Source organism: Rhinolophus ferrumequinum, chromosome 16, assembly GCF_004115265.2.
Source record: "Rhinolophus ferrumequinum isolate MPI-CBG mRhiFer1 chromosome 16, mRhiFer1_v1.p, whole genome shotgun sequence".
Taxonomy (NCBI): domain Eukaryota; kingdom Metazoa; phylum Chordata; class Mammalia; order Chiroptera; family Rhinolophidae; genus Rhinolophus; species Rhinolophus ferrumequinum.
The window spans coordinates 21,437,618-21,457,520 of NC_046299.1; the positions used below are offsets into that span (position 1 = coordinate 21,437,618).

At 41.6% G+C, this 19,903-nt stretch overlaps 1 protein-coding gene across 4 annotated transcripts in view; it reads left to right on the forward strand.

Annotated features, from left to right (window-relative positions):
- Nucleotides 1–7,497: 7,497 nt before the first annotated feature.
- Nucleotides 7,498–19,903, forward strand: part of STN1 (STN1 subunit of CST complex) — a 38,049-nt gene continuing 25,643 nt past the window's right edge. The window contains exons 1-4 of one of the 4 annotated variants that reach the window (XM_033131120.1): nucleotides 7,498–7,625; nucleotides 8,312–8,505; nucleotides 14,787–14,882; nucleotides 16,981–17,049. In XM_033131120.1, the coding sequence (XP_032987011.1) occupies nucleotides 8,373–8,505; nucleotides 14,787–14,882; nucleotides 16,981–17,049 (298 nt within the window). In that variant the 5' untranslated portion in view covers nucleotides 7,498–7,625; nucleotides 8,312–8,372. Of the gene's footprint in view, nucleotides 7,626–7,776; nucleotides 8,041–8,311; nucleotides 8,506–14,786; nucleotides 14,883–16,980; nucleotides 17,050–19,903 lie in introns of those variants that run through there. The other 3 variants (XM_033131118.1, XM_033131117.1, XM_033131121.1) reach the window with 3 other exon arrangements.

A 19,903-nucleotide genomic window follows, 5' to 3' on the forward strand; every position in this document is an offset into this window, starting at 1 on the left:
AATCCTTTTATCCTGGCCTGTTATTATGACTATTAATCCCATTTCTCCAAAACTTAATCCTTAGCTCCAAGTGCCTTACAGTTTTTGTGGCATCATTATAATAAAAATAGAAACATAAGAACAAGACACAGTTTATTTTCCAGCTGGTGTTCTCACTGGTAACTGGTGGCCTCTAGGCAAGCAGTTGTGTTACCAGCTCTGCCCCTCTAAGTTACGTCTGTCATAGCAACTCTCTGGGACTTTCTCAGAAGAGTGGGTGTGCATCCAAGACTTGAGGTGAAGAACCAAGGTATGATTGTGTCCATTCAGCTCATTGTGAGCATGAGTCCAACTCAAAATGGTCCATCCATCTCATAAACTACCCAGTAAGCACAGGAATCTCCTTCTTGGCAACACACTGTGCAGATTTGTGTCTTAAATGACCAGGCATAGTGGTGTACAGGTGACTGTCACATAAGTCCCACAAGCAGTGCCCAGCAGTGCCCTGAGATACAACTCTTTAAAAAAAAAAAAAATTTTATCATGGTAAAATACATATAACATAAAATTTACTAGCTTAATCATTTTTAAGTGTGCCGTTCGATGGTATTGAGTACATTCATATTGTTGTACAGTCATCACCACCATCCATCTCCATAACTTTTTCATCTTACAAAACTGAAATTCTACCTGGAGCTGAGCTGCACCCAACACAACTAAGACTGAAAGGACAACAACTTGAAGCTGAACGGCACCCTCCACAACTAAGATTGAAAGGACAACAACTTGACTTGGAAAACAGGCCTGGAAGTACACACTGTTCCCCAATAAAGTCCTGTTCCCCTTCTCCCCCCCCCAAAAAAAAGCACAGAAACCTATTAAAAAAAAACAAACTGAAATTCTGTACCCATCAAACACTAACTCCCCATTTTCTTCTCTCCCCAAGTCCCTGGTAACCACCATTCTGCTGTTTTCCAGATCTAGACTTTTAAAATACAAAATGCAAAATTCTTTCTTAATCCAGGCTCGTGGGACACAAATGTTCCTTATGAAAAAGTCGTTCTTTGCTCTCCAGCCCATTACTTCCTGCTCTCTTCGTTTTTGCAAAGGTCATCACCCTCATCTCTGGATCCCTTTTGGGCAAATCAGACCATTTGGGCAGGAAGGAGAAGTTCCTTGGTTTAAATGTAAGAACCTAGAGGGTGTCTCACCCTCGGCTATCTCTTAAAGTCATTTCTGGTTCTCACTCTAGAAAGTGCTCCAGTGACTTGCACTCTGGTTCACACCGTGCTTTATGCTGACTTAGGGATCTTAATAGTCCATGAGGCAGGATGGGCGGTAAGTAACTGCTTTCTTCAGCTAGGTCGTTTCTGACCTTGCTCTATGATTTAGTCCTTCACCTTTAATTCTTGAGCTACCTCATTCTGCCTGACCCAACGGACGTACTGTTAACTACAAGCTCTACCATCAGGGACTTCCAGCCCGAGCTGGTTGAGAAGATCAGCAAATAAACTCCCCTAAATGCAACCATAAATCTGGACAAAAATTGACCCAAACAACCATTTCAGCACTGAGAATACGTACATTAAAGGCACATAATCTGAAAAGCATCTATGCCTGAGAAACAGCTGAAGGTCAGGTAAGACAATGGGAGTCTGTGGCATTCTGGCCTGGGCTGTTCTCAGTCCCCACTCCCGACCCCCAGCCCCAGGTTGGCCAATATAGATGTTCTGTCAGGGCAGGGCCGGCCATGAGTACCATCAGTCCCTCTGCCAAAGTCCATGGGGCTCATCCAATTTGGAGCACCTGTACCTACAGGGAGAAATGAAGAGCACCAGAGATGGTAATTATATGGGCTAATGTAAAAGACTATGGTTATCTTTTTCTCATTTCTTACCTTCTTTAAAAGACATATGACTGTATAAATAAATAATTATAGCATTATCTTGTTGGATTTATAGCATATATAAATGTAATGTATATGACAATAATAGCACAGAGAAGGGAGAAAACAATAGAGATATATTGAAACAAAGTTTCTATATTTTTCTATAGAGTTAAATTAGTATTAATCTGAAATAGATTGTGATAAATTAAGATGCACATTGTAATCTTTAGATTATAAGTCTGAAATTTTTCCACAAAGCTAACAGAGTAATTTAAATGTTACATTGAAAATATTTAACATTAGAGAAGGCAAGAGGTGGGTTGTGGTGAAGCCATAAGGAACCTGGTATGAAATGCTAAAAACTTTGAACTTTATTTTGCAGACAACGTAAAGCCATTGAAAGATATTAGACTAGGGAGTAACATTGTCTAATTTGCATTTTATGAGGATCATCCTGGCAGCAGCATAGATTATTAGTTGAAGAGAGGTCAGGCTAGAGGTAGAAGGAGTAGTTGGAAGGTAGTAGAAGTAATTCAGGCAATAAATGATAAAAGGCAACAGGAGCAGGGAGGAGGGACTAAATTAAGAAAACATATTTAGGGAGCAGAATTGACAGGGCTTCTTTATTAATTGCATCTAAGGATGAAAGAGGTGTCCATGAAACCTTCTGGTTTTCTGACTTAGACAATTGGTGGGTGGTGATGACACTCATTTGATAAGGAAGAGAGGGGCAAAACTGTGGGGAAAGAGGTTTAGTTTGAGGAGAGTCCAGTTGGAAATGTGGAGTTAGAAGAGAGTTCTGGGCTAGATGTGAACAGGTGAGAGTCACAGGGATATTGGTTCGGTTGAAGCCATAGGTTTGAATGAGGCTACAAGAGAGAGTACATAGGATGAGAGGAAGTGGATAGGAGATTGGGCCTTGGGGAAAATCAACATGTAGGAGATAAACAGAAGAAGAGGACACTGAGCAGGAAGAAACAGAGAAGTAGAAGGGAAACCAAAAGGGATATTAGGAAGCCAAGGGGGCGTAGGGGGAGAATATGATCAGAATAACATCAAATGCTAGAAAATCAGAAATAAAGATGAAGAGTGATAAGGAAAGTCCATTGTGTTTGAGAATTTGAATGTAATTGTTAACCTTAGGAGAGAAGTTTTAGTGAAGTTGTGAGATGGGCACAAGGGTCTCAAGGTTTGGGCAGTTTTTAATAAATGCTATTCTTGCTAAATGTTAAAACATAGTACAGTATTTCGCAGACACAGTTGTAAACAGGATGAGTTTGACAGGAACCCAACCCATTGTAGCCAACTGCAAAGAAGAAGTCAATAGGTAATTAACCAAATAGTGTATATAAGCAATGGCTGAGCCTCCCTTCAGGAACACAGAGCTTTGGATGTGAATTCCATCTCTTTTACTTGCTGGGGGGGAAAAAGAAGAAAACCTATCTAATGACAACCATGTCTTATTCTTGAATGGAATACCCCAAGCAGTGAATCCCATGAGTTTGGTAACAGTGGTTGACTGGGATGGGGTTAGTTGAAAGTTAAGGCAAGCCAAATTACAGTAGATTGAATTAGAGATGGGGAAGTGTGGATAGCAAATGCATATGACTCTTCCAAGAAATTTAGCTTTGAACAGAGAGCAAGAGAGCAAGAAGGCAGTAGTTAGAAGAGCTGGGCTGGAATCTTCAGAGAGGCTGTTTTCTCAAAGTTGGATGACACTTAAAGAGAGGGAAGAGCACGCTTATATGCCAAAAGGAAGCCAGAAAGAGGGAGAGGGTGACATTGCAGGGATTGGGCAAGACTGCTGAGGAGGCAGGAGGAGAAGTGATACAGGCGAGGCCTACTGCAATTGGCCCAGCAATATCTTCTTACTCTAGTTTTTTCACCATCATTTGGTGAACATCCTTAAGGCACAATTTTTAGAATGGATTCATTAAATTGAGTAGAGAAGTCTTCTTACAATTTTTTTTATTTCTACCATAGTATGTTAGATGTGACAGGTATGCCTGAATTTTTTAAAAATTCATTAAATCATTCCTCTGACCAATAATCAACAATACCCTATTGCTTACAGGAGGTAAAAACAGAAGCTAAGTCAAGCCCTTCCAAATCTAGTTAAAATCTTGGTCTCCAGTCAGTTTCCCCGGCAGCTACCCTCTCCAGCCAGGCTGCTATATTGGCTTGCCCACAACCATGTCTTGCTCATTGCCAACTGGACAAATAATTCTCCAGGTAATCCTCCAAAAGAACAGTTTATTCGGGAAAAGAAAAAGAAACAAAGCCACCAAGGAATGTGTATACGCACACTCGCCAGCCCGTCCCAACGGGCCACACACATGAAAAAAAACGGGGCTAAGACCAAGATGGGTTCCCCCTTTATTCGCATCCCTGCCCCAGAAGTTACCACGAAGTTCAACCGGAAGTCAAGACTAGAGAGTTAACAAGGGCTCCACCCATAGTCCTCCCAAGCTCTATGGTCAGGCATCTTAAGATTCCAGTTCACTTTTATCACTCATCCTGCTGCCTTTGCCCTGCTCCCACACCAACACAATATTATCCCCCTCTTTTTTTGTTTTAAGATTTTATTGGGGAAGGGGAACAGGACTTTATTGGGGAACAGTGTGCACTTCCAGGACTTTTTTCCAAGTCAAGTTGTTGTCCTTTCAATCTTAGTTGTGGTGGGCACCGTTCAGCTTCAAGTTGTTGTCCTTTCAGTCTTAGTTGTGGAGAACGCAGCTCAGCTCCAGGTCCAGTTGCCCTAGTTGCAGGGGGCGGAGCCCACCATCCCTTGTGGGAGGTGAACCGGCAACCTTGTGGTTGAGAGCCCACTGGCCCATGTGGGAATCGAACCGGCAGCCTTCGGAGTTAGGAGCACAGAGCTCCAACCGCCTGAGCCACCAGGCCTGCCTCCCCCTCTTTTTATATCAGGAGACTGAGAATAAAATCCCAACCTATCATGGCCTACAAGGTCCTTTGGGATCTGCCTTCTGCTTATTTCTCCCAACTGCATAGGAAACCACTCTCCCTCACACTCTCTCTGTTTCTTGAACAGGGAAATACTTTCTTGCCTCCAGACCTTCACTCTTACCCTGACTGCTGCCTGGAATGCTCTTTCCTTAGCATTTTTCATGCATGGCTGGCTCCTTCTCGTCCTTAAGGTCTCAGTCTGAATGTCACTTTATCTGATTCAGGGAAAGTCGGTCTATATAAAGTAAATCCCACACCCTGTTATGAGTGATGATAATATACTCATAATATACTTTTTTTTTGCTTGAAAACACTGATAACAGTCTGTACTTACTTTATTCACTTATTTGTTTACTGTCCTTTCCCTTCCCACACAACAGAATGGAAGCTCCATGAGGGCTGTACCCCTATCTGTCTTGTCTCCTTCTTAGTCTCAGTGTCAGGTTATAGTGCTTGACAAACATGTTTTATGGATAAATGAATGAACAGCTTCTCCATAGTCTCAAAACCCAGCTTAAGTCCCACCTCCATAGTGAATAATAATAGCTTATGCTGTATGTACTGAGTGCTTACCTTATTCCAGAGGTACATGTGTTATCCTAATTCATGAGCCCCTGTCCCCGTTTACCTTCTATAACCCATACAGTAGTTATCATCCAGGCCACACTTTCTGTATTTAACCACAATTTAGCCTCATATTTTGTTATTTAATATATTACAATATATTATACTTAATATATCACATGCATTACTCTTTATGCTCCAGTGAAATAAAAATTCTTAGTGCTCCCCCATAGCACACAGAGAGTGTTCAAAGTATGCTGAGTGACTGAAGATGGCCCCCAGGGTTATAACCTTAGAATAAGAATGTTGATAAGCTCTCTTTATTATAAACTTTAAACAGAAAACCAAACCCACCTTGCAAGTGGACAAACACCATTCTACCTGTAAAATGTCAGAAATGGTTAAGGTGAGATAGTTTAAAGATTTGAGGCTGGAGATATACAATTTGATCCCCTCATTTTCCAGATGAACTTGCTAAAATCTTAACTTTATAGAAAGGATGGTCTAGTCTGTCAAAAGTGTTTGCAAAACAACGTTATTTCACACTGAGAAACCATTGGAAAGTTTCCTGGCATTGAGTGTTTACTATTGGGTTTTGAAATGCCTGCTTTGCAGTATTGTGAAATCCCAAGCTGAAGAGCCTTCCAGTGTTCATGGTTTCAGGAGTCCCTTTGTCCACCCCTCAGCAGTGGCTTGGGGAACCTGGAATCTATCCTGATAGAGATGGCAGGGAAGAAGATCCCCCAAACTCTTCTTGATGCTTCTGTAGTCTGGAAATTCTGTTCCACATCTCACCTTCAGGTGCAACCGATGACTCCTTCGTGTTTTGAGTTCCGATCAAAAGGAGCACCCCTAGGCTCCAAGGCCCCCTGCCTTCCTTATAAAAGATGACTTAGGGGTAGTTCACTCTGCTCGTCCCCCACCCAGAGTGTGCCTCTCCCCAAGGCTGGCAGTAAGCTTAGTCCCCAAGGGCCCTTGTTTCTAGCACTGTACCCCTGAGAGCCATGAGTTATTCCGGAAATCTTCTCAGGCTCTGAGTACACCCAGCAGTGATTTTCTTCTTGGGTTCCACCCTGGAGCTGATGTGTGCAGTCAAGAAAATGTCACCCAACCTGTCTCTCCCCATCTGACAAGGTCAGCAGGAAGCAATGTCCTACTAGATATCCTCCTGGGTATGCTTCTTCAAAGAGAGCCTCTCCCTACTAGGAAGGGTGTCTTCTCTTCATGAAACCTTCAATTCCACAGACCCAGCTGTTCATTGCAGTAGAATCTGAGCAATGCTGTATTTTGCCAAGGACTCTGTTTTTCAGCTTCTTCAGTGGCCAGGGATGTAATTAAATGCCATCGTTCTAATACCACACATTTTCCATTCCAGTTGCTTGAAGTTCCTTCTCTGCTAAATAGTTTAGCAATTATCTCTTTGGCCACCACCTACCACCTCCGGGAATGGACTGCCAGAGTGACCTGTACTCCTGCCATTTTAGAGTCCCCATAAATTAGGAAAAACTCTTGCCATCTTGAGTAATGCCATGATGTAGCTTATTTATTTATTTATGAAAGTGGAATGTGGCTAGCTTTTCTCATTTTAAATTAAGACTACTGGGAACAAGCACCATCAAGGTGGCCGTAATTTACCAAAATGCCAGTTTTTCAAAATTCTTAAATGCACCACATTCTATAGTCTAGACAAAGAGAACCTCACATTCACTCATTAATGGTCTCAAATTTAGCTACTGACATCTCCAAGCGAGACTGTCGTCCCAATGTATGTGTTGGATCATTTATCAGTGTAAATACATTTACAATATGCTACAGGGTAATCCTGCTTTGGGTATTACTTTATTTTATGTAATATAGCAGGAACCAAAAAAAAAAAAAAAGGGGGGGGGGGTGTCCGAACCAGTCCCAATCTTGAAGGTCCTGGTTCAGGATCCTACTACTAAACTGGAGGTGGAATGAAAGGGTGACATGGAGGGAGGGCGGGGTTTGGGCAGCAGAAATTTCAAGGCGAGCGCCCAAGGTCACAGAGATTCGGGCTCTGTGCTCCCGCGGAGTCCCGCGGGGTCCGCGAGGAAGTTGAGTCCCGGGTGCTGCCGGAGTCAAAAAGCTACCAGGCAAACCGCCGCCACCAGGAAGAGCGTAGGGCGGAGCGGCAGCGAGGCACAGCAAGGGCGGCGGCCGCGCGCAGGGGCAGGCGGGACCTCGTTGGGATGCGGCGCAGCCGAGGGTGGAGTGGGGCGCGGAGGCGGGAGGAGTGGGGCGGGAGGAGTGGGGCGGGGCCGCGGGCCGCCAGCAAAGGCCTGGGCGGAGAAATGGAGGTTGGCCCCGCACCGTGGGGGCGGTGTCGGGCCCCCGCCGGAACTTCAGAGGCGACTTGCTTTCAAGTGCCGGAAGGGCCGGGCCTGCGCGCTCCGGGCATCTGGGGGCCGGCGCGGGAGGGGCTTGGAGCCGGTCTTTGGTTCCGGTTTTCCTCCTTTTCTGAGCCTCATGGAGTAAACCGGAACGTGCAAGGGCAGAGCGACGGACAGACCCACCCTAGGTTCCCCCCACATGTGTTTGGCTACGAGGGCCCCTATTCCTCTCTGGACCCCGCCCATTAAAGCAGTTTAAGGGTACGCCTGTATGGATACATCTTCCAGAAGGTGCTGTTTAACGGTTTCGAAGTTGGTACTTTAGGGGAAGGAAAAACACTACCATGGGGCAGAGGAGATTTCAAGTGGAGAACCATAAAGGACTCGGGGGTCCTCGAGGAGCGCCTCTTTCCCGCAGTCCCGTGGCAATGCATGTTGATAGGTCTTGGACCCCTGGGATTTTACCCCTCGCAGAGTTCTGGTTGCCCGCCGGGGAGCAGCTTTGGGGCTAGGCCAATTTCACCCACTTTAACCGCCTTGCATCCTGATTTTGTGTCTCTAGATTCTCGACTGAGTGATGTGAGACTTTCAGGATTTGCTGGAAACTACAGCCCAACCTCCCGATGCAGTCGGAATCCAGGCGGTGTGAAGAGGAGACCCCTCCCCTCTTATGGGGTTTGGATCCTGTGTTTCTAGCCTTTGCCAAACTCTACATTAGGGATATCCTGTACTTGAAGGAGTCTCACCAGGTGCCAGGTATGTGGCTGGTCCGCCTAGTGGTGACCTGTGGAGCATCGCCACCCCACCTCCCCCAAAGCTGGGATTTAGGGGCTTTCAGTAGAGCCTTTTCTTGTGCAGGCTTTGAAAATGACCTAGCCCGGATCTTCAAATGATTTCATTTCTTTGCAAGTTAAAAACAGTCTAAATCTTTTTTTCAATAGATGTTTGGAGAAGTAACCTTTGTACTGAAGAATGTTTTTACCTGCGTTTGAAGTCTTTCATATTTTAAAATGCTCGGTTGTTGTTTTTTTTGGGCCTGTTCTTGGAGGAAAGTTCACTGGACCAGGCATCCTCAGGCCCTGCTCCCTTTCCTAACTGTGCCACTTACCTGTCCTGGATGTGATTCACCTATAAAGAGTCTTTGTAGAAATGGAGATTAACCTGATTTTCTTGTTGGGTTTGTGGATGGAAAAGGGGCCACATATTAAACCTGACAAGCTCAGTAGACTGAAAATAACCACATAAGATGGCATGAGCATAAAAAATTTCATAACTAAGTGGGCCATAGTAGCAAGTCACATCTTTAGCCAAAAACTTCCTTCATAAAGTTAATCTGTGCCTTTAAGTGGGCCTGTCTATTGTCTTTTTGCACCTAAAATGACATCGTTGGAATGTCAGTAATCCCTTTTTCCTGGACCAGAGCAGGAAAGTACAGAATCCCTCATTATTATTCTTGTCCCTTGATTAACATCTCTGTGAACTATTAACTATCCTGTACCCACCTATGTGAAAGAAGTACCTGTCTCTCCAATTTACTTTTATCCAATCCCAGAGATTCTGCCCCCTTTGCTTTCTCCCACCCCCTTAATCTATCACCAGTGGATTTCATGTAACCCTCCTCCTTTGATTCTATGTATAAAATAAGCTGCAAACTGCCATTTCACGGAGCATTTTCTCAGTCTGTTGAGGTTTTGCTTCCTGGCAATTGTCAGTTTGGCTCAAATAAACTCTTGTAAGCTTTCTCTTAGGCTGGATGTTTTTCGTTGACAGGTTTTTGTTTGTTTTGAATTCATATCAAATTTTGAATTCATATTAAAGTAATTTTAACTCCCGGAGAGGAAGGACATCATCTGCCTTATTCACATATGTAATCCCAGTGCTCAGCACAATGCCTGGCGTGTAGTTGGGCCCTGAAGAAATAGCAATTGGAGCAACCAAGGTTTATAAGTGTCAAGTTGAAGAAATCACTTTTTTTTTTATTAGAGTGGTCACTAAACATAGGCTCTTCATACTTAAAAATTAACACATATAGTGTGGGGTAGATTTAAATAATTTACATAGCTGTGGATGGATCTTCACATATTTACTGTTCTATATGACAAGTTTGGTTAAACTCTCTGCTATTTTGAATGACTAGCAAGCTATGAGACAAGAATCTCAGGTATGCAGTTTTAATGAGACAGTGTTTTTTGTGTTTCCAGTTCTATGTACAAATATATTTGGATAACCTTATACTCAAACCTTTTGTACAGATTTTTTACCACACCTTTATTTCTTAATTATTGTTGGAAATGGTCTGTTTTTTCCTTGGAAGGCAGCCATCCTCCCCCACGTTCGTCTGTTTTCCACAACAGTGTGGTATTCTAAATAGCACATTTCGTCAGGGAGAAATTAATTCATACCAAATGCCAGCCTTGCTTAAAGACCTTGTGTAGGTGCTCAAGGGAAGTATCGGGTGTGACAGAGCCTTAACTCTTCCAGTGGTGAAGGACTTTATGACGTATTAACAACAAACCAAGGAAAGCTGGTCCTGGTGATCTCTGCTATATCACTAGTGATAATGTTTCAGATGTGGTTTTTAAAATGAAACCTCATAGTTGAAGCAGACATCAACCATAATCCCACATAACGATCTTTTGATTATACTGTAGGGCTTTAGGGGTGGGAAATGCCACTGGTCTAGGTTTTTATTTTTGTGTTATTTTTGTTATGGTTTGGTTTGCCGTAAAGAAAAAAACTTCTATTTTGATTGCATAAAATTTAGAAGTGTTTAAATAGCAAAGAATATCAAATAGAATAACAAAAAAGTTAACCAAAAAAAGGTAAAGTAGGAAATGAATGTATAAGAAAGAATTTGGTTGGCCTTTGTCCTTGGTTCCTGGGAGATCTCTGGATTTCTAGAATGATAGGAGCGTCTTTGTTATTCATGGTAGCCCCCTGAACCACACCTGGGCTTATGCTAATGAGGTGCTTCTTGCTGGGCCCCTAGGTAGTTTAGGAACCTGGGGTTGTGTGCCTGAGAGCTCAACCCTGTAATTATAAATTTGGGCTTTGAGCCAGGTGACTTCAGCCCCATTCCTTGGGAAGGAGGGGGGCTGGAGATTGAGTTTCATGTGGCCAGTGAGTCAATCAATCATGCTTATGTAATGAAACCCTAACAAAAACTCTGGACACTGAGGCTTGCATAAGTTTTCCAGGTGGTAATCATAATCAATGTGTCCTGAGGACGTGGAAACTTTGTGCTTGGACTTGTCCCGTGCATCTCTTCATTTGGCTAATCCTGATTTGTCCCTTTATTATAAAACCATAGTTGTAAATATTGCACCTTCCTGAGTTGTGTGTACCGTTCTAGCAAATTATCAAACCTGACTGAGTCATGGGAATCCCTAAATTTGTAGCCGGTTGGTCAGAAGTGTGGGTGGCCAGAGGACCCCCAAATTTGGGGTTGGTGATTGAAGTGAGAGCAGTCTTATGGGAGACTGCCCTTAACCTGTGAAATTTATCTTATGCTGAGTAGTCAGCTTCAAAATTTACTTGCAAAATGGTTGCAACATGTCAACTCCCCTAAATTAACCTGTGAATTTAGGATTAAACTAGTAAAAAATATTATGAGGTTTGACAGTGTCAGTGGTGTTGAGATTTAGGGATCTTTTTTGTTTTGTCTTTTTGTTTATGGCTCATAGCATGTGGAAATGGTTTATTATTCCAAATATCTCTAGTCATGTCAAACTTGAATGATGGGATAAATACATTTTTTATTTAAATCAAAATGCAATACTTATATTGTCTAAGTCGAGAGGATCCAATGAAGTAGAAATAATATATTCATAAGAATTGTACTAAACAAATACATATTTAAAAAATATTTTCTTAAGCATTTTAATACTATCAAACTTCAATAAGAGCAGTTGTAGCATCAATTAAATAACAGCAGTTAGACTAAAAAGACATAAATCAAAAGTGCTTTTAAGAGAGAAAACAGGTAAATGTCTTGCTGTAGATATGGCTGTTCAGGGCTCTGCTGCTGTGAAAGCTGAATCAGACCTGCCTGCGGCCCTGGATCCCCGAGCCCTCCCGCTGACCCTCCGCCTTCTGGGGACCTGATGATCCAGGGCATCGAAGTGTTTTGGGTCTCTTTGGGGGTGCACTGGGGGAAGGCTGCAACTTAAACTTAACATTAGCCAGTATCTGTTGTGGTCCCTTTCTATTCTTAGCTTGCCAAGCTTTCTCTCAGTCCACAAAGCTGCCATCCAATTTTCTTGAGCTGTTTTCCCATAGAAGAGAATCTTTCATTGCTAGAAGGAAATGGTTCTCTCCAATTCTTTTTCCATGTCTTTGGCCATCTTCTTGTAGAGGTTGCACCTCTGATATGTATCGTTCATGTTTCTATACACTTTGGGAAATTTATTTTTTCTAAGCAGTGTATTTCCTCCTCAATTGATTTTTCTCTGAGTGTTTCTATTCAAACCATCTGTTATTTTCTTCTAAATTTGTTCTCCGTTGTTCTGTGATGCTTTTAAGATGTTTTTCTGTCAGTCACTTGGGATTGGAAGGATTTTTTGCATCTCTGAGTGACTGTGTTTGTCCTTGAAGGTGAGCCATTGTCAGTCCATGAAATTAAAGTTTAGCTCCCTTTTCTGCACTTTTTCAAGAAAGTCTGTTGTGTCCTCAAATGAAGACCTGTTCAGATTTTTATCAAGTGTTGCCTGACACAGAGTTTGTAACATTGGATGCCTGGCCTCCAGGTGACTTGAAGACTTCATGGGCTTTTTTATTAGCATAATCTTCTCACTGCCTTTTCCATATGCTTCAACCCAGGCAGAACACCTTTTGGCTAGCTCTTTTCCCCTTAAAGTGTGTTGGCTCTTTACTATAAAAACCACCATAGCAGCACGTACCAAGGTGTCCCAAGGAAACCCAGAGAGTTCTGGGACTGTCTCAAGCTTTCAGACCTCATCAGCAGAACATCCCATAGCGGCTCTAGCACCAGCTGGAAAGACATTTTGGGGCCAGGCAGAAGGCCCTCCATGTGTCCGAAGGGCTCCACAGCTGTGCCTCTGATTGCCAATGTCCTGTGGGTCACAGCTATCCACACGGAACCCTGGGGAGTGTTCCATCTCTAACACAAACAAGTGCCTGGCAACCAGAACAGACCATAGTTGGGCTGGAGGAGGGAGAGGCCAGTCAGATTCTAGAAAACACTTCTCTCTAACTTTGCTCGGTGTACAAATAGAAAGGGATATTATCTGTACAGTGCATTTGTGGAAGCAGAAAGGGCTGACTGCAGCCAGAGACCAGCCAGTTCTGGCCACTCTAAGCCCCACCTGGCCCTCCAGCAAAGTTGGAGGAACAGAGCAGTGCCATGCCGTAGCCCTTCTCTGCACATGAGCGTGTCAGGGCATGGTGGTGGGGTACAACTTCAGTAGCGGAGTCCATGCCCACATCCCTGGGTGAGGCTCATTCTCCCGGTTTAAGCTTCCCTTCTGCCAAGCAGAGACGTAGGGAAAGGTTGCCTGCAAAGGTCCTATAGGGATCTCCCTCTAAAGATGACTTCTCTCCTTTGTGTTCTGTCAATGCAGGCACGGGCAGAAGACCCCCGGGTCTCACCAAAGGAGGTAACCAAGAGACCCGTATTTCAGTCGTAAGAACTCAGAAGTCCTTTGGAACTGTCTTGCTCTTAAAATTTCATCCACTAAGTATCTTTAGAAGTATGCCTGTAGAGGGTCCTTCTTTTGGCTAAATTTGTCATCTTTTTTTCCCCTTCAAACCATATCTTACTCTTCTAGAATTTTTGGCTGACTGGGGCTCAGAGCCTCCTTGTCTATTTCCTGGGACTCTGCTGTCAGCACCTCATCCCCAGCCTCTATATGCTCAGGGGAAACAAAAGACTTGTCAGTGGAGGCCAGTCTGGGGGTTTGAAGGGTGTCAGGGTTCAGGCAATAGGTCCCCCTGAGAGTGTGGGAAAGAAAGGCTGTGACCAGGCTTGATGGGAGCAGGTTAGGGAAGGTGTTTAAGTACCTGAAGTGATAACTGATTCTCAGCTTGCAATTCATATATTTATTTAAAAAGGAAGTCACCATTTAAAAATTTATAGCCTCTTCCTGAAAGTAAAGAATTCAGCCATAGTAGGGAGAAAAAAAGGCTAGAGAGGATTTTAGTCAGGACTGTTTGGCAGCAGGTGACAGAAACACAGTGCAAGTATCTAAAGACAAAAAATTCAGGTGAGGATTTTGGGGGGGCCACAGAAGGAAAGCTCTGCAGGAGCCAGGACAGCACTGGGACCTCGGGAAGGAATAAGGGACTCACCACTTCCAGGAGTCCCTCTGTCTGTCTGGTCCCTAAGTCTAAAAAAGGCCTCTGGGTATAAGTGAGTAGGGCTCGTCCTCTCAGGTTTCTCCTCTGGTGGGAACCTGCCTGCTGGCATCTATCGTCTAGGTTTGAAAATAAGAGTTTCAAAAAGTTTGAGTTGTAATCTGTTGGCCCCAAAGCGTAGTGGTTTGTAATCTAATTATCTTCTCTTTAAAAAAAAAAAAAAGTTACTGCTAATTCATAGACATGATGACTGGTTTCCTAGAAAAGCACCACTGAAGAAACCAAAGAAGCCTTTCTCGTGATTTCCTCTCCTTCCTTTTCCAGTCCCTCAAAATACAGTGCTGTGTTTGGTCCTATAACATAATGACTGTTTTCAGGCCCCTTGTGAGAGTTCTACAGGGAGGTACATTTCATTTTCACAAGTGGAAAGAAGATTAGCCAGATCCAGCTGGGCAACATTGGTTTTCTTTTTTTCTGCCCTAGTACAAGCTTCCTTAAAGCCAGGCCTTCTCATGACCCTTGAGGAAAATACATCTGATTACTTGGTGCTTGCCATTTGTCAAGGGTTGTTTCTTAAGTCTGGAATTTCAGCAAGCAGCGTGCCACTGATTTTTTACATCCACCCCACCCTCACCGCCACCCCCATCCCTACAGTTAACATTGACTGAAGCAGAAAATGTAATTGTACGTTATGTGGACTTTGCCTTTTTTTTTTTTAATTTCAGGTATATTTTTTTACAATGGGCATCCAATAAAACAGGTAGATATCTTGGGAAATGTAATTGGAGTGAGAGAAAGAGATGCTTTCTACAGTTACGGAGGTAAGAACAATTATGTCTGATACTGAGTTTATGTGAAAGGACCATGCTTAGCTGAATGCTGAATTTGAAGAACCCCAGCCTTTTAGAGCACCTGGGGACTCACAGACCTCATGCACTTTCCTCTATTGGGAGCCCTCTGGAGCCACCGGCCTGAACTAAGTGTCAAATGAAGCAACGGATAGGAAGGATACTGACGAATACTGTCAGGTGAAAGATGCCAGAAAATTTCCCTTCCCTCATTATGATGGAAACTTTTTAAATAAAGGGTTTCTATAGTTTGGATACCAGTAAATTATTAGAATATGAGTTTAGTGTCACAGGTCTTGATTTTTTTCACTGAGTTTAATGTAAGCATTTTAATACATTGCCTTGTGCAGCTCTAAGATCCTCTGTGGTTAAGAGGCCAAGTTCGGTATTTTGTCAGAAGCCTAACTTTGAATTTCAGTCCTTTGCTGTAATTGAAATTGTCACTTTTTGTTGTGTTGCCTTAAATCTGTGTTCTTCTTAATCTACTTGGGGAAAGACAAGGCAATTGAACTAGGTGACCGAGAACATTTCATTGGCAATCTGTGCATAATTGATAACTTACAGATATAATATGCTTGCATTTCTTCATTTCCAACTTCCAGTACTATGAACAATATTTCAATGAATAGCCTTCTTGACGATGTATATATCTCTGTGTATTTGTTCTGCTTTTCTCCTCAGGATAAATTATTGGAAGTACAGCATATGAGGGTATCAGTGTTTTTAATATTTGTCATTCTGTTAATAGTAGTTGAGGAAATTATTTAAATTTGCTTCTTTTTTCCTGAAAACTAGGAAATTTAGTGTACCGACCTGTTTATTGGCCATTTTTGTATCTTCCATGAATCGCACGTTCTTTTTTCTTTGACACTTGTGGTCTTGGTCTTTTTTTTATTTATATGAGCTCTTTTTCTATTAAGACACTAACCCCATCATTTGGAACATTGCTATACAAATATTAGTGTTTTGTTGGTCAGCTATATCAGACTTTTAAAAATAAGTTCTGATTTTCAGGTCTCCTTGAAAGAAGTCTCTCCCCACCAACTATAAGCCCAAGGTTAAAAAGTATTCACCCATATTTTCTTCTCATCTTCTTAACCTTACCTATATTACATTTAATAAAATAAAATCCATCTAGACTTTATTTTAGTGTAAGAAAGATTCTTCAGTTTCTGCTTTCAACACAGATTTAAACCAGCAATAGAAATAATTTGCCTTATGTTTCTCATTTCTTATATGTGCTTTTACAAAAGTCTAGTTGATGATTTTTTAAAAATCATTAAGCCCACTAACCCCATGTTTAGCAACCTCTGCTCTGAATTTGTCAGAGATTAGGCAAAGAGACAACACCTATCATCCCATAGCAAACATCTCTAAATACCTGTACAGTTACAAATCCAAGTGCAATGGGAATTCTTTGATTTTTTTTGTACTGGGAATAAATAAGCCAGACCAGTATTGTTTGTGACCAAGATATAATTATGTTCAGTTACAAAAATAAAACTTTGCCCTTCTGTGATGTACTTGGCTGTCTTTACATCCCCATGCAGTGGTAAAGCCTAGGCAGAAGCTCTTTCAAAGAGAAGTCCAGGCCCAGAGACTTGGGTTACTTCGTCCAGGTAAGTCAGGAGCTAGTGGAAGAGCAAATGGTGACAGAAGGCTACTCTAAGTGCCTCTAACTATAGACCATGTGACACTCTCTTGTTATAGGTTAGGAGAGCAGGGCTGATTTTCTATATTAGCAGTCATTGAGATTTTTGCATTTCACTTCCAGAGGACGCTATTTTCAGGAGAGGTGTAGGTAAGAATCATTAGTACCTTTGAGGAAGGGTGAGTGAAATGTTGACTACATTTCATTGGGCTTATGTATCATTTTAACATTGCAGACAGCAGTTCCCACTGGTGTATAGTGAGAGATTATGTCTAAAGTGGAAGGAGAGTTTGACAAGGGATTTGCCCAAGCGGACTATTGAAAAAGGCCATCTTTCAGTATGGCTGAACCCAGTGACAATGTGTTAATTCACCAGCAATGCTCAAATCTCTCTTCTACTGTTTTGCACTTCTCTTGCAGTGGATGATAGCACTGGAGTTATAAACTGCATCTGCTGGAAAAAGTTGACCAATACTGAGTCTTCCTCAGGTAATTTTATTTGCCATGTTCCTTTGCTCTTCAGCAAACCAGTGGATTTTACTCATGGGAGCTCATCAGAAAGCTATAGGGCTAAATTTTCACATTTATCCACTGGTGAATTACATTGACCAACTTGAAGCACGGTGCCCAAAGCTTTGGCTACTATGCAAACTGATACTAAAAGGGAGCCACGTGTTTTTCTTTCTCCCATTTCTTTGCTGCTCACTTCCTCCTAAGCCTGCAGGAATGTGACTAGGTTCCTAGGAATTTCAGCATTTCGGTCAGGTCAATTCTTTGCTCCAGGCAGCTCACTTGACCAAAGAAGATATTGAAGACTAGCTTTTATACTGCCATTCAGATACAGATTTTTCTGAAATATTTACGTGCTCAACAAATATACAAGGAATTCTAAGATTGATGAGAAGGTAGAATTGGATTCCTTTGAAGTTAGCCATTAAATAATAGAAACTGAAACAGAACTTTAAAATTGTATATTGACTATAACTGAAAAAGCATTTGGAATTTCTTGAGTATATTTTAGAAGTTCTTAGGTAGTTTTTTAAGTTGCTTGAGTTCGTAATGTCAAAAAATACTTCTCAGTGTTGGTGATCATTTTTGGTTCTAGAGAAGCTACAGAAACTGGGACCTTGTTTTTCTCTGTTTTATAACACACGCAGTATGGTACCATACAGAGTAGGGTTATTCAATAAGTGTTGTCTGCTGTCATAGCTAACATTTAGTATCTGTTTCCTTGTGTTCTGCATGGTAAGAATGTACTATTTGGAGTGGTTTCTTCTTTCCTTTTTGCCATTACGTGTCGGAATCTCAACCTCCTACTTTGACTCTGCTGACCGGTGGAATGGTTCTTTGGTTACTTTTCTGATGTATTTAGCTTAGAATTTGACCATCAGTTTCAGATAAGTTTTGTATTCCCATTTCCTAATTTGGGAAAGTCTAAATCAATGGCACTGTAGGAAGTTTCCTTAAGAAGCTTTGTAGATATGGAAAAAAAAAGAAAAAAAAACTTAAAAGAGACAACAGGCTTTTATGCAGGTATCTCTTAGGCGAGAAATAAACCTATAAAACACTCAGATATTTGAATTTTCATATATGTCGAGGGTATTAATATCACTTGCAGATTTATGGTTGTTGTATTGTCATGATCTTCATTCAGAAGGGGAAGTTTGAATATGCATACTTGTTCCATGCCAAGGGTCAGCAAACTTTTTCTGTATAGGGCCAGATAGTAAATGTTTTCTGTGTTGTGGGCCATATGGTCAGCACTGCTATTGTAGCACAGAAGCAGCCATAGACCGTACAAAAACAAACAGGCATGGCTCTGTTCCAATCAAAATTTATTTGCAAAACAGGTTGTGGATGGAATTGGCCCATGGGCCATAGTTTGCAGGCCCCAATTTTAGACATTGTTTTAATTTTCAAAATCAACTCTTTATTTCTTTTTTAAGAAATGACATCATCAGGAATATTATATAACTCTTATACTTTGTAATTTTTTTGGGTAAAATGGCTTTCAATACTGAGAGTGACACTTTTAAAATATCTGTAAGTAGATCAATAGAGGAATAATCACAGTGGATAGACTTAATTGAAAATTGCTTTGAGAATAAAAAGAGAGGGTAAGAATATAAAGAGAAAGCCTGAAAATGATTCTCATCATGTTATATATGAAATGATATCTTTAAATTGTTCCTGAGTAGCCCGTTCTCTCCTTGTAATTTAATTGCCTTTAGTGTTAAAGCTTCTACTGGAAAGTGGCCAGCGAAGACTAATTTTTTTAAACAAAATTTTAGTCTGAGTCAAAATTATGTTCCAGTCAGTTGAGGTATAAGAATATGATATTAACTCCTATAAATGCCACATTGACTGTACCATTTGGACTTAGCTTATGAGAAAAGTTAAGATAGGTTGGCCCTTACTATTAGAATTTTAAAGAGGGTTTATCTTTCAGGGTGGAATAATAGGGCTACTTAAAATGAAATTCTGTCAGGCTCCAGCCATCTCATTATATTCATTAAATTACCCAGCTTGAGCCCTCCCCCCCTTTTTTTGGCAGTTTGGCTCACCCTTTAAATGAAAGCTGGGCCTCTTTTTCTCAGACCAGCCGTCAGTATGATCATTTCAGCGGTGCCTATCAAGCATTATTATCACCTGTAATGTCTGAATAATGGCAGTGAAATTTATAAATACATTTAAAATTCAGCCTAAGTAGAAGAGGACGTGGAGATAGAAACACAGATGGGATAACCTTTTGAAACGTAATACTTGGGTATTTTCTGAAGAAACCCAGTAAGCTGAGTGACATTAATGCTGATTGTGTCAGATTCCTAACTGTTGGTTACTAGATACACAGAGTCTTCCATGCTCCTGAGGTCGCTGTTTCCGTTGGTATAGTAGATGTGTTAAAAGAAAAGTGATGCCTTTACACATTACAAAGCCACAGTTATCTAAGTTGTATTAAATATTAAATAGCAGGATATTTGATTAATATACCGAAAGAGATTCCTCCCTAGTATATGACAAACCAAAAATAATACAAAAGTCAGAAATAAATCAGCATTTATCAAATGTTGGTTCAGCCAGATAGCAATGTTGAAAAAGAGGTAACGATGATCCCTACCTTGCAGCTTACATAAAATAACCCAAGGAAGATAGGGTCATGTATTTATCCCAGGGTATATATGTTAAGGTCTCCGAAGTCCCTAGGTAAACACTGAATGTTATCATCAGTGACGAAAGGGATAGACTAAAAGTGTTTTTTCAAACTGTTATGTAATAAAATGAAATAAAAGAGAAAGAATGCAATGGAATAGGGAGAGTGGATGTAGTAAGCATACCTTGACAA